The sequence below is a fragment of the Labrus mixtus genome, chromosome 5 (genome assembly GCF_963584025.1).
Source record: "Labrus mixtus chromosome 5, fLabMix1.1, whole genome shotgun sequence".
Taxonomy (NCBI): domain Eukaryota; kingdom Metazoa; phylum Chordata; class Actinopteri; order Labriformes; family Labridae; genus Labrus; species Labrus mixtus.
This window is the reverse complement of record NC_083616.1, coordinates 7,971,837-7,987,211: the sequence shown is the minus strand read 5'-3', so window position 1 is coordinate 7,987,211 and position 15,375 is coordinate 7,971,837. Positions and strand designations below refer to the sequence as shown.

The 15,375-nt window shown below is 40.5% G+C and overlaps 1 protein-coding gene across 1 annotated transcript in view; it reads right to left on the bottom strand.

The window, feature by feature from the left end:
- Positions 1-11,753, bottom strand: part of htr7c (5-hydroxytryptamine (serotonin) receptor 7c) — a 28,936-nt gene extending 17,183 nt beyond the window's left edge. The window contains exon 1 of the mRNA XM_061037598.1: positions 10,945-11,753. Within this exon, the coding sequence (XP_060893581.1) occupies positions 10,945-11,411 (467 nt within the window). The 5' untranslated portion in view covers positions 11,412-11,753. The remainder of the gene's footprint in view (positions 1-10,944) is intronic.
- Positions 11,754-15,375: the final 3,622 nt, after the last annotated feature.

The window sequence follows — 15,375 nt, the reverse complement described above, 5'->3', positions numbered from 1 at the left end:
AATAGCTCATTGCAGTTCATATGTGAACTCCCCCCCCCCCCCCCCCCCCCCCCCCTCAGGTTCAAGTGAATGTGTTCAAAATGTGACAGCCCTACCAGGTGGCAGTGGTTACAGACACTAAAAATAACTACCGGTATAGAAATAATCAATCATGCTGCTTTTGGCTTCAGGTCACACAGAGGCATTAGTATTTCAGTCAGTTTCATAACCAGCTAAAAACTCCTCACAGGAGCTTCAAATATAACAGCAGATTTGCAGATTCAGGTCATTTTAAATCTATAGGAAAAATAAAACCCTATGAATCATTTGTGAAGTATTACAAAAAGAACGTAACAGTGAATATATCAGAACAAACAAATGAGAACTAATGTGCACACATCAAATACTGTTCATTCAGCTTTTCTGAACGTAATAATGCAAGCGTAAAAAGGATGATAGCAGCTTTACTGCTGACATCAGCACAAATAATACAAATGCTTTTCAGGAGGTGGAAGCAAATTGAATATAATTTGATTTTGCACGGCATGACAAGATCAGCTTATAAAATGTGTAAAAATAATCTCTGTTCCTGTCAGAGCACAATGTGCAGGAACCACAAGCTATGACTGATGATGGGAATTTTCTTTACAAGAGTAATTTAACTGCCGTTTATCTCGCCTACAAGCAGCGATAGGGGGAAATAATTCACAGTTATTCGGCCTCCTTCTACTGGAAAAGCACCTTTAACTGTGCATTTCCAGAATTCATCGTCAGGCAAGTTAATTTCAGAGACAAATAAAATACCATTACAGGTGAACACACACAGCTGTGACAACACTGTAATAAATACTGATAACACTCATCCAGTGAAATAAAGGTCACAGCTTTGTTTCCAGAGCTGTGAAGGGATAGGAACAGTTAGTGTGGTAATAATGCTGAAGAGGCTATGAGCTTAACTTGAACAAAGGAAATGACAGTGAATAATTCTTAACAGATACAGCACATTGAGTCTACTGTGGACTCAATATTATTGACCCAAAAATTACAAAACCATTCATCTGGGAGCTTAAACACCAGCTTTTAGGGAGTTTAAGTGACGCTAAATCATCCATCTGTTCCTGCCAGATTATTGGCCCCACACTCACAACAATACAGTATGCAGTATGCAATCAGATTATGAAAGTCAAATGGGGAGATCAAATGTCTCCCCCCTTTGGAGGACCAATGGTCTAAGAGGCCATACTTCTGCAGTCTTTAATGTGTCCATGGGTGATCTATCAACAACTGAATGGTTGCAAAGCTGGTTAATGTGTTGGGTGACAATATAATCAATCACCTCATGTATGCAATTTGCAATTTGAAAAATAAAATATTTATAGCACTTCATTACCGATCAAATGTCTGATGATGATGACATGTACAGACAGTGTTGAATATTATATGCTCAGGCCACTATGTTGGCAAGAAAATTCTCAGTGAGTTCAGACCATGTCAAGATAAATCTCTTTCTATTGCACATCTCTTTATACTGCCCCCTGTTGGCCAGGTATAAAAAGCCTCCAGTTGCTTATAATGACTCCATGAGGATACAAAACTTGATGGACTCATACAAGTGAACTATTTTGTAATGAAGGAGTTAACACTTCCCACGCTTTTACGAGAAACTTGATGTATATATCTGCCGATTGAAGGATTCTCAGAACTCCTTTATTAAGCTGCTGACAAATCCCAGTCATAGTTCTGTGTGATACCAGTCATCCCTGTGGAGACACTGGTACAGCTGTCTTTTATAATTTTGGTGGCGTTCTGTGTATTTGTTTGTGTTTTTACCATTAAATAAATTGTGTTTTTATCTGTTTTCAAACGGACTCCAGAGTCTGTCAATAAAGATGATGGTGCTGATGATGATCATGATGATGATGATGATCATCATCATGATGATGATGATGATGATGATGATGATGATGATGATGAATACAGTGTGTTGAGCATAACATTTTAACCATCAGAAAAGTAGGAATAAGAATAACTGTCTCACTGGGTCTGCTCCTCTGTGCACACAAAAAAATCTTATTATTGTTTTCCTGTTCTTGGAATTCCACACTCACACTAAAAAGGATTTCATAGCGTGCAGGCCGCCTACCCTGCATTGACCCAGTTTGTGGTCACTTCTGGGATTCAGTGTCTTGCTCAAGGGCAGTTTGGCAGTGATGCGTCGCCCAAACTCAATTTTCTACTTCACATCTGGAATACAAACTTCGTACACTTCAGGCACTTCAACCACTAACTTCTCACCATCTACTACCTGATTTTACCCTTTAGAAAGGGGAAAGAATTGAGCCGCAAAAGCCTCATTGAACTACATAATATTTTTATACATGATACATGATCATTATTCATGGATAATAAGTTAAGAATTTACTACAGAAGTATTATAAAGTGGTGTAAAAATACACAAAGAGCAATGCTTCAGGTAGAGACATAATAGGCAATAAGTTAATATCTGCATGTCTGAAGGGACTCATTTTAAAATCTCCTTCTTTGGCAGCATCGCAGATGCTCAAAAAAAGAATAGCTTATCGTCCCTCTAAATATAAAGACAAATACAAGTGGACGCACTATGGTCACTTGAAGAAAAAGTTAACCTTTGTGTACAGGATTGTTTGTAGCAGGTTTAATAGACCGTATAAACATTCGGTTCATGTGCACAGATGAGCCGAGGCCAAGTCCTTGAGCAGTGTTGTTATTCTGCAAGGCAGCGATATGCTAAATGTTCAAAACATATTATCTACAATCCACAGCATGATGTTGTGTATCTGTTAGTTTGTGTGTGTGTGTAGCTCTTCACTCCATCAACAGGGAACTCATTATCTCACTGCTTTGTAAATGCTTGTTGGCCTTTTGTTCAATCTAAATGAATAATGGTCTCCACCTTTGTTATGCCAAACACAAAGCGTGATCTACGTCGCACTAAAGGCTCTCAGCACTTTGGCCTTTTCTTCTTCCTGCCCCCGGAGATCGCCGAGTAAATAGGGGTGACAAGTTGGAAATAGCTAAATAAAATCTGAGATCTCTATCTTTGGACTGGTTACTAATCAATCATCCTGCATGTCAAAATAGACAGTAGAGTGCATCATAACAAAACCGCTGCTGACATCACTGCTGTACAGGAAGTGAGGGGATCAAACAATCAGTTCACACTTCATATGACTCCCTTAGAACATCAATAACTGAGTAAAATCTGAGTACTGAGTATGAGGAAGCTAAAGAGAAACATCGACAGGGATTTAATGTGTTTATCCCCAAAAAAGTACATGCAAATGAATGCACTGAAAAATTTAATTAGATACAAATCACAATTGATGCTTAATAAATTCACTCAACCAGTCAGTGAGCATGAGTCACTTAAGTATTCAGATTCAGATTCAGACAACTTTATTTATCCCAGAAGGTAAGTAAGTATGAATCAAGTGCTATGAATACACCTTATATTAAATAAGATCTTATACCACATATCATACAGTATTATTTTATACTATAGCATGTTTAATGTTACACCGTAACACTGCTGGTTACATAAGTTAGCTGCTACTTGCTATGTCACATTCACTTCTGTGTCACTTCAACCTGTTAACCCATTGTATATACTTCTTACTTTATTTCATCTATTCTTATCTTGTAATGTTATATTTTACATTTACCTTCCTGCCTATTTTTGACTCCTTGCTTTTTTTGTCTTTGTGTTGCTGCAACAACTCAATGTCTTCTCTTGGTATTAAAAAAGGATTTTGCTATTATCTTAACACAGATATAACTGCTTCAAATGTTACTTTTCTCGGAGGGCAAAGGTCAACCACTCTGCACAAGCCTCTGTCTGAGTCCTCGCCCTGAACGCCTTCCCGTCACTTCAAAGTGTCCTCATACGAGAGTGTCACTCAAAGCTCTCAACGGAGCTACACGGGCAGAGGTCAAAATAAATACATATAAACTATAAAATATAATTTAACTTAAAGGTAGAGATGTTCATTGCAGCTTCTTAACACAACATTCAAACTGGGCCCATCGCCACCAGATGTGCACGCACACTGCCTGTAGTGGGAGTGGAATGACATGCAGGAATGGAGCCACACATCAGACCCGACCTGGGCCGCCCGCCTGGAGGACCACAGTCTCCGCTAGTGCGGCATGCAAACTAACAAACAGGCTACCGGTGCCCCAGAACAAGTTTTCTTATACACTACAAAACAAATGCTCCAGATCTCGAGTAAGCGGTCCCTTAAAAGCTTTCACAATGACCTTTGTGTGGCCTTGTCACCCTTGGCGACTCTACACTGGTAAAAGTAGAGAACAATAACAAAGTCAAAAGACAGACAACAAGCCATAAGTTTCCTCTCTCCTCTGATTTTCTCAGACATCTGAGCAGCTTAAAGGGTCATTCCCACACACAGCAGCCACTCTGATTATGCGATCAGCAGACACTCCATGTCCTTCTGCAATAAAAGTCAAACACATATTTAAACAGGAAGAAAAACGGATGGTTTAAGCAGCCCTTATCAATGAATCACTCGCCAAATACCCTCAAACAGACTTTCTTTGACAGCTTTTTTTGGTCTAGGAAATGTGATTGTTTACAGGATATGAGAGACTGAATCTAAATACAGTTTCCTCTTTAAATATGACACTGTTTTTTCTTCAAAATAAAACAGTTGCAGTTGCTTTTAACTTTGAATTACTCTCATGTGGTGGATAAATCCTCCTGAATGTAGCACCGTCTCTAAACGCTTTGTGATCACAGGATTGAAGAATTCAGTGTAACATCCTATTTAATACCTCAACACACTTTCTCTCCAGATTTAGCACTCTTTTATAAGCGTGAACTGCCTTTGATCTGATCGCACTGAACTAGCAGGAGATGTCCAATCCCCCACATTTTCGCGAGGTGGCCAACATGTGGGAAGTGAACAGAGCCTCGGCGAGTGGAGCTCAGGCGTCACATCACATTACCTGACGATGCGTCAGCCGGGTCAAGTCATCTGTGTCTGCTGCTGCCACTGGATGTTCCCAAGCTGCACCGAGCGAGAACTGCCTCTCCCGGGACCAACTTACACGCTGACCTCACAAAAATATTATCAGATGTGGAGGGCGGGTCGATGCAGGAGCTGTGTGTGAACTCGACTCATCATTGACACACCAGTTGGCAGAAAGGATGTGAAGGCTGGGGCTAATCCAGCCGCAATCTAAGGGGCCCTGGCTAGTGTTACTACCTCCCTCAAATCCCCTGCGCTAATGGTGTGATCACACCTACGTTGTTGATCTTTAGGCCAAACCTGGGTAGAAAAGTTTACTTTACTGCAGTTATATCATATTTTTCTTGACCTACATCACATCCATCTTCCACACACTTTACTCATAGATGGGCCAGGCTCCCTTTGATGAGCTGCTAGCATCTTTCTCTTGCTGTATCGTTCCTTCTCCCTTCCTTTTGCTTTGCCTTTTTTAAGCATCTGAGGAACTACAGAAACGACCTACCCTCTCTTCCCACTGTTGTGAATAAATCATTCATGTTTGACTTTTGAATAATTTAACATACAACATATTACTCTCAGTGAAGGTAAAAAACTGTCTGTAGCCAAAAGAGATACAGAATTTTTAGGGAAAGTGTGCACGAAAGCTGCTGAGCCTCTGCTGAGAGTGCATGCTGGGATATCTTGTGAAAGGGGAGACCTACATTTAAAAAGCAGACCCTGGGTATATAACTTCTCATTTATTCACTTCACAACACTCAGACTGGATTCCTGTGCTGTGACCGGGTCAATGCTTTGGTGTGTTAGGCTCGATTTGCAGCGTCAAGTCTCCACCTAAAGAGGCTGGAGGTGAGAAATGGGTACTCATCCATAAGCGTTGCTTTTAAAGGCATACATCAACATTTGCACATCAAGTACAAAATCAATGGCACTGAAGAGTATTCTGCAGCTATTTTGATGTGACCCAGGATGCAGACAAGTAACCTGCTCTTTAGTCTGATGACATCTTGCTTTTAGTGGCTGAGAACAATGACCAAACTACTTTAAGAGGTTTCTGCTGGTTGTCCATCTTTGAAAGCATTAAACAGGAGGTTTTCAAGAGCCACTAGACTGGACTTTTTTATTAGTAAATATAAGTGTAAAGTTGAAATTGAGTTTCCAATGTCCAATGTTAGTAGTTATTTAAAATGTTTGATTGCAGACGTGATTTAAAATATGTCAACAAAGAGCAAGCATCCCATGTGCAGAGGCTACAGCACCCGTCGCACTGGTCACAGGTTTGACTCCCATCCTGACATTTTTGCAGCGGTATGAGCCTGAACTAAAAAATATTTTCTTGTGATTTACTTGCAAGTCAAGACGATAAGGTTTGTCAAAAAAAAAAAAAAACAGCATCGGGGTGCTGGTGGTGCAGTGGATAGTGCGCGCGCCCCATGTGTGGAGGCTGTGGTCCTCCAGGCGGGCGGCCCGGGCTCGAATCCAACCTGTGGCTCCTTTCCCACACGTCAATCCCCACTCTCTCTCTCCCTGATTTCCATCTCTATCCACTGTCCTATCTCGCCAATAAAAGTACAAAAGCCCCCCCAAAAAACAGCAGCATCATGACGCAGATTTATAAAAAGAATGGAGGTTGATTTGATCACTTCTGATGTGTTTCATATAGGCAGGGAATCTACACAAAGATTGGCTTTCGCGAAACAGCATCGAGCAGATTTGTGGCTCAAGTTGAAATGTTTGATCTAAAATGTATTTTTAGCTTCTCTTATCGTAAATACATCATTGTTAGAATAAGGTCAATGGGAGCCAGTATGTCATAAGCACAGATTAAGTTCTCTCTACAAATGTACCGAAACCAAAACACTTCCCATGCTGTAAATCCAGACCTCTTTGTACAGATTCTACCTTTTTTATATTGAATCTGTCACTAGAGTTCAAGCAATTCAGTCCAAAGTAAAAACTTTATTAGACCATCAATGTATGTTGTGCAACAGTAAGTTGATGTAAAGGTCACATATTAATATACTTTTCAACCAGTTTCGATAACTATCAGAGTTTCCGAACAACACGTCATGTTTCTTGCGAAAAATCCACTCTGATCCTGTATTTGATCATGCCTATAAACCCCTCTATTTCATCCCTGCTCAGAACAGGCTGTTTCTGTCTCTGTTGCATTAAATGCAAATAAGCTGTGTTTGACCACACCCCTATAGCAGGGTTTGGGTGGCTCAGGCTTTCTTGATAAATCAAAGCAGACTCAGAGAGCAGAACAAACACCTAGCTGTGTGAGTGTCACCCACCTGGAGGAGGGGTTACTGCCCTTTGTGATGTCATGAAGGGAACATCTCCAAATGGCCTTTTTGAGCACACATTTTCTGAAAAGTGGAGCAGGCAGAAGACGGAGAGGATGGACTTTTTTCATAATTGGAGGGTTTGTAGACAGACTATGGGACACATATTAATGTTAGAAAAACATAGTAAAGTATATTTTGCGTTTAGAAGTGTTGCCTCGACTGAAAACAGGGTTACAATACAGGACCCACAAGACTCTTTAGCATTATCAATAAGCTCAAGCGTTGTTGATTTTCAGGTTTTGAAAAATGTAAAATCTGGTCCATAACAGAACCAGGTTTCAATCACCATCCCTGTGATAGAGTTAAAGTGGCAAACAGATATTATCAGTCAGACTGTATATTGAACATCTCTAATCCAAATTGCAGATGGCACTCATTCCTATTATCTAGATGATACCGTATGATAATGTGATTATGTGCAACTGCTTCAAACCCTCTTACGACAGTAAGCACCTAATTGTCCCTGTTTGCTGAAACGGTCTGTTCAAAAATCCTAAAACATCTGTTCAAACATTAAAAATGTCTCTGAAAGGAAAACAGTTCACAACAACAGACTACACGTGCAAATACACTTACCACAATACAACGAGACTGGAGGATTAAAGGCTGGATTAATTGAGCCAAGTGAGGATTTAGATGATTTCTTTAATTTTCTAAAATTGTAATATCAACTCAAATCAAAATGAGACACGACTTTAAGCAAGTCCTGAAATATTGAAGGAGATAAAGGGGATCTAGTTTCATCACAGTCAGTTCAGCTTAGTCAGGGAAAATCATCTTTTATAGCTCTAGAGAGAACTTTCGATAAGTATTTATGAGACTAACCAATTATGTTAGTGATTTGCAATATATGAAATGTTGAAAACAAGGCTGGATTAACCACCCGAGCTCTGTAGCTGGCCCAGGGCAGTAAGTGCATAAGACAAACATTTAAGTTAGCTCTCCCTTTACTTCAGTCTATCTTTTCACACAATGCCATTGCAAGCCATCACGCCCCTTCTCTGGTTATGTAGTGGTAGTGCGGGCTGTAGTGTTGGTTGGTTTTGTGCGGACAACTGATTTCGGCAGTGGCTGCCCAGGGGCACGCCGTTGTGTTCATTTGGCCCTGGTTGAAAACCCTATTTTAGGGGATTGATCCATGCTCAACCTCTGCTGCATAGATGTCAATTAATGTATTTTAAACAAATCTCTTACACCCAAAGCCTTATCCTACACTGCTGGAGTAACCCTTGATATCATTTCAGATTTTTCTTTTTCTGTAATGTTTTAGGTTATTGTTTCAAAAAGTAGCTCATAGATCACCATTATTTAACTTTTTATTATGGGGGCTTACAACTCACTATGCAAAGAGCCCCTGTGGGACCCATTGACCCAGGGATCATCTATTGATGACAGTCCCTGCAGGATCATAAATAAATTGCTCCCCTACACAATAGACCCCTCCTCTGGCACGTTGTCCATATAAGCATTGAATCAACCTTAATAAGCTCTGAGAGACAATCTGTATTCCTCATATTCAGAGAAACAGTTAGAGTCTCATAAACAATCCTGCTCAATTCTTCACCTCTTTTGCAGCTCTCGCTACTCTCCAGCTTCATTAAACGACACATGTCCTTGGAACTCCTAAATGACAGCGAGAGAGCCCTAATTACAACTAATCATGTGTCTAATTGGCAATTCCCACCTCATGGATTATCTCTATGATTCCCAATGTGAATCATACATCAAACACACTGCACTCTTTAATCAAAATGAGGCTGTTTTCATGGAGATCAAGACGAGCAGTTAACCGACTGTCTGTGCAGTATGTGTGAGTGTCAAGATAAAAATAGTGTCAAATTTACATTATGATTTTTAAATTCTCAGTGGAAAAGATCCTCTAGAAAAAGTATTTGTCCAATTGGTGTGCACACTTTGATTTCATGGCACCAGATTCAATCACATCCTCTATCTTTCCAGACATGCTCTCTCACAGGTGGGCCCATTTTGTCCTCTCTGAGAATATCCTGTGAGCAATTCCCATCTCTAATCACAGACTATGGCCATGAGACCTGGCAATGGCGGATTGCCACACTCCCACTTATCCTCCGCTGGAATACAAAGATAAGGCTGCTATCACACATTGGCATTGTTTTTTTTTCTAGTCAGGTTAACTCTATTAAATGAACACAATGTCCTCCTTGTAAATTTGCTGAGGTCATGATTTTTAAAAAAATGTAACAATGGAGCAGAACAATGTGTTACTGGCTCCATTATCACTGAAGAGGCCAGCTCATGACCTTTGACGGGAGTTAAGTGGCCACAGATGACTTTTAAATCACACTCTGTCCATCCATCTCCAATAATCATTGTGACCTGTGCCTTAACCCCGCTGAAGGACTTGTTCCTCTTCCACACTAATCTTGTTACTCTCTATTTCTCCAGTGCATAACACAGTCATACATCTGACAGGAGACTGGAGCAATCACACTGTATCACAACTACATGTCTGTGAACCAGTTCCTTCAGTATATGCACAATGAATCATCAATAAGGGAACCTGCATAAACCTGGGTGTAATGTCTCAAGTTAATACCATGTGATTGGAAAGCAGGAGGAAATAATCAGATCATCAATACCACAATGAGCTCCTGTCTTCCTTAGAGTTACTGAGGCGGAAGAGTGACAACCATCACTCCACCTTTATGTCAGTGTGGATTAAAGTTAGAGGGGTGGACATGTCTCATTTGTCACAATCCTTCAGGATCAGCTCTGGCAGTATGAGCAGTGACTCCAAAGAGCCAGACTTTACCTCCACATGCAAGAGTGGATACTTAATTGGTAGAATTGAGTGCGCACTCTTAATTTTCTTTTGTTTTTTTTAAATCTGTTATTGAAATCATCTCACTGTGGGGGGGGGGGGGGGGGGGTGTTGGAGGGAACTTTCATGAATAATGTGTAGATGCAGATCACTAGACTCGTAAAGTTCATATTTATGTACATTATACATGGTAAGGCAAAAAACTGTTTTCTCAGGAGTTTAATCCCCTGCTGGAGTAGTTGCAGCTGTATTATTTGATTTCGTGGTGAAGGGGAGGGAGTGTTGGGGTAACACTGGAGAGCAGGTGTGACCTCATTTGTGCCTTTAAGGTTGATGAAGGACGACGGCAAATCATGTATCAAAGTCATGCAGCTGCAGGGTCAATGGGCGCTGATCCCAAACGCCTGAATCTTGGAAATATGACCCATTGTTGGTCAAGCATATTAATTAAGCCTTCTTTAATCACATTCTGAGAAATGATTTTCTGCTTCAGCAGAGTCATCCACATAGCCTAGACAATCAGAAAGACGTTTGCAATTTAATTCAATTTGTCTCCAAAAACGCCCAGTTATTTCGTAGCTTACGGCTCGTTATTTTATCCGGCACTTGAGTTATTTTTTTTTAGCACAGAGTGCTGAAGTAATTATGATCAGCTCATTTAAGTCAATTTGTTTGACTTCAATTGCTTGTTTGAACGCATGGCGCGCTTAGTGCGTAACATTGGTGGTCACATTTTAAAATGTCGTGCTCTATAATCAGGAAGCTCTGGTCGATAACTTTGGAAACTCACCTGTCTACGCTGATAACACACAGGGTCATGATGGAGGCGGTGCAGCACATTACATCCATGGCAATGAAAATGTTGCAGAAGACCTCTCCAAAAAGCCACTTTCCCCCGGTTAGGTCCGTCACTATCACAAACGGCATCACAACTATGGCCACTGACAGGTCCGCCACCGCGAGGGAGACCAGCAGATAGTTTGACGGCTGCCTCAGCTTCTTCACCACGCACACCGCGATCACCACCAGCGTGTTTCCCATCACCGTGACCGCCGTGATGATCGCCAACATCACCCCGATGAGGATCTTTTCCGGGCGCCCGAAATCCTGCAGCTGCTCCCCGCACGACTCGTTCCACATGGTGGTGGGACTGGTGGTGACGAAAACGTTGTACAGCAGCTGCAAAGTGCCATTGATAACTTCGGAAATATCCTCTTTCTTGTTAAAAGTGAGCTCAATTCCCGAAGTATTGAACATCACGACAGCGCTGACTCCGTGGGGGTGCAAGGGACGCCTCGCCACTGCACTCCAATTACGCACATATTTGGGTATGTGTGACCTGCTCTCGGCTTCTGCCCAGTGGTTTGAGATCGAGAATGTTGCAGCTGCACATCAAGACTGACAACAACTCACTCTTGTCAGGTTTCCGTTTAAAAATGATCCCTCTGAGAAAGAGCTGCAGACGCGCGCGTCATCCCAGGGAAAAAAAAAACAAACTTCTACACCAAATCTATGAATGAAAAAGAAAGAAAGAATCATCAAACAAAGCAGCTCTCTCGATGCGTGTTCCTCTGTGCACGAAGCGGACAAATATGGACTATTTGGGAAGTTGCGCTGCGTAAACCGCACCTACTCATGTGACGCATCACTTCGGCGCACAGACAGCCAACCAAAGGGACATCAACGGGATACGACAGTGGTTTCATATCGATAAGCGATATCATAAATATAGTTAAGTTGCTGTTGGGAACAGGGTTTACTCTTCAAATTGGAAATAAGCCTACCACTTATGCACTGATCATCAAATTGACTCAGTTTTATTTATAGAATTTGACGTTTGTCTTTTTTACATCTAGCTGTGAATTAATCATCATCATCATCATCATCATCATCATCATCATCATCAGAAACCCCACACAATATCACACACGATGTCTCACTACATATCCATATGCATCAATAATGGTCTGAATGGTTGAGTGGGGAGGTTTTTTGTGTGTTACTTAAATCCTTTAAATCAATGGTTCTCAACTGGTTGGTCTCAGAGCCATTTTCCTGAGTGGGAAAAGTGTGTCAAAAAAGTCTATAAATCACTTTTTCAGCACGTTTGTTTTGTTCTGTCTCATTGTACTGTCACAATTTTGACTTTCTGAGGTCCAAATTGAACAAATGTCATTATGATAGAGTGATGAATTAATGAGTTTGGCCCTGAGGCTAGATCAGTAAAGAATCACTGATTTTAAGAATGCTTAGTCTCAACAAAAATGTTGAAAGAAGAGACAAGATATTTTTCTCATGGCATTTCGCTTGTAACAGCACCAAGCAAAAAACACTTCATTATAAATAGAACATCTCAAACGCTCAACAGAAAAGCCATGCTGATGCTTTTCTTAGTTGTCTCGCTTTCTCAAAGTTAAGCAAAGCTGACTAAATAAAATTAGAAGAGAAAGCAGTGCTGATGTTGCTGGGGGACAGTCGGGGCATATGGGAAAGCTTCCCAGGACTTGGGCTGCTTGCATCATCGTCCAGGCAGGAACAGCTGTGGTGTGTTTGTCCCCCCGGCTCTGGAGGGGCCCGTTCTGTTCCCACAATTCCCACACAGCTTGTCATGCCTGCCCCAGATACCTCTATCACAGCCGTGGCCTTTTACTCACTATTACCTTCCACTCAGAGTGACAGACAGGTCGATTAATGACAGTGACCACTCTCAGATTCTGTCAGGGAAATGTAGATACTTACACTGAGGATATTGCAGATGTGTGGATGTCAGAGGAGATGTTTCCTGGCGTAAAAAGCCTCTGAGGCGAGTCCTCGGGGCTTATGCAAAACAACCTGTCAGCATGTCAGTGTCTTATTTAGCCCCCCTGAGGGTCTTGTAATAAGAGGGGTTAAAGAGGTATAGATTACGCCTGCTTTGCATGCAATAACCAGAGACGGATGGTTAGGAGAGAAAATGATGAAATTATATCCAATCAACTGCTGAAAACTGTTAATAGGTGTTTCATCTGTGTGGGGAAAAAACCTCATTAAGCATGTTTTGTACAAGTCTCCACTTTTGTCTCCAGGATCTCATTATGAATGTCATTATAACTTAAAAGGAGCAGAGATCCTAAAAGAAAATGAGATTTAGTAAGAATCAGTTTATGGAGCCATCGTGACAAAGAAACCAAAGAAAGTAAATCAGACATGATTCATTTGTTGAAACAAAGAATTAAAGCCATCATGTTCTGGAATAATAATGAAAAGTGTTAATTAGGTTTTTATTATTTTGTGATAGTATATAATAGTTATTATAGTATATAATTAAGCAATATCACTGTTGCCAAGGAACCCAAACATCCTATCCCTGCACCCTAGGGCGCCACAGGAATGAGTTCTAAAACCAGGAAGTAACTTAGCATTTTAGCACCATGGGGTCATTTGCCTCAAACTCAATAGTTTTTTTTTTAATGGGTAGGCAAAGATTAGGCTAATAAACAATTTATCAAGCTACGGTCTGCTAGCTAGTTAAAACTGGTAGTGAGCTTGTTGGAGACATCCTGAGGTTTAGTGGTGGTGATGCTGAAGCCGCATGTGACCATATTGAAGTTTGTTTGTAGCATAACGTTAGCTTTTTACTGCTGGGGATTGCATTAACACTTCAAACATCAGAAAAGTGGTGTTCATTTGTTCTGAAACAAACGCGAAAGCATATTAAATGTGTTTTTACCACAGAGCTTATTTTCTGCAATGATCAATAATCCGATGCAAAAATCCCATAGGCTTTTTTCAAAAGACCTTATGGCAATGCTTACTTCCGGGTTGGCCTACAAAAATACATCATTTTGATTCATCTCTCTTGCTACTCTGTTCGTGTCCATGATTACCACAGAAGAGCTGCTGTAGTACCAAACTTTACTTGTATGTTGTAAGAAATGAATTTGATCATGAAACCAGTGAAATTAGCGTCTCCTGTGTGATTCTGAGGTATGAGATTGATCATAAGGAAAAACTCCGTCAGCTGCAAATGTCAACTAAAAGTGTCAGAACTCCTAGCTTAGGAGGAGTGATACATATTGTGAAAAGTCCCAGTGTCACTCATCAAATGCCTCTTGTCCAATCAGATTGCTTGGTCAGAACTATTAAGTTTTACTGAGGAATGACTAGTGGGATGTGAGTGGATGTGTTGGCCTGTAGATATTTAATTGTATATACTGTATCAGTTTCAGGTGATCCAGGTGTCCTGTAAATATGTTAGAGAAATAAAATGCTATAATATTTATTCATACAACACCTGAAGGCTTTCTGTTGCTGTCTATAACTCAACATAAGAGTTTTTAACTGTTGTACATCCACGTGAATATGTCTATACTGATCTTTTTGCTAAATGATTTATGAAGTTGTTTTTCTTGACAAGCACGTATCAACTCATTTGTTGCTCTAAGGCATAACCTCTTATAATTCTTTGTAATGCAACACTATAACTCTCAGATGTTTATTGATTGTTACTTGCAGGAATGTCATTTTGACACAATCTTTTATTCTTCAGTTAGTTTGTCACAGACAACATGTTATTTATTTGTCATTTTTGTCTGAAATATTTCTTTCTCTGATGTCTTACCGAAAAAATGACTGTATTTTCCAGGCTCCTGCTTCATGTCTGATTGTTTCCTTTTTTTCAGGGTTGTGTTGACAAATCCTAAATGTGTTACCAAGAAAGCAGGATAGATGCTGCGGGCCTTTAAAGAGTGACAGTCTCCACCTGTCTGTGATCTACATCTATTAAACAGACATTTGATTTCATCTGACTGACTGATGTATGTCAGTATGTCAGTTTATGTCAGGGGAGCAATGGTCTGCAGGCCACTGTAGTCAAAAGCCTCACCTTCTAATGCAGCATGTTTTAATAAGGCCTTAGGGGTTGCTTTAATGGTTTGCTCTGACATTTAAAGACTTTTGAAAAATAATGACATGTTGTTGTTACGGGTCAAAATGTAAAACTTGATTACAACCTACTTCATTCATTATTACAGTTTCACAAGTGTCCAAAGAGGAGCTCCAGGGCTCTATACAGTTCAGTGTTTCGTAGTATACAGGTGAAATACTAGGTACTTTCATTGCATGCATTACAGGAAGACATTTAGACAGTCAAACATTATTGACCTGCTAAAAGTTCCTCTGATGCTCCAACACACTTACTATGTCATCTCCTTTGTTATAGCTGTCATTTCCATTTAAGTAT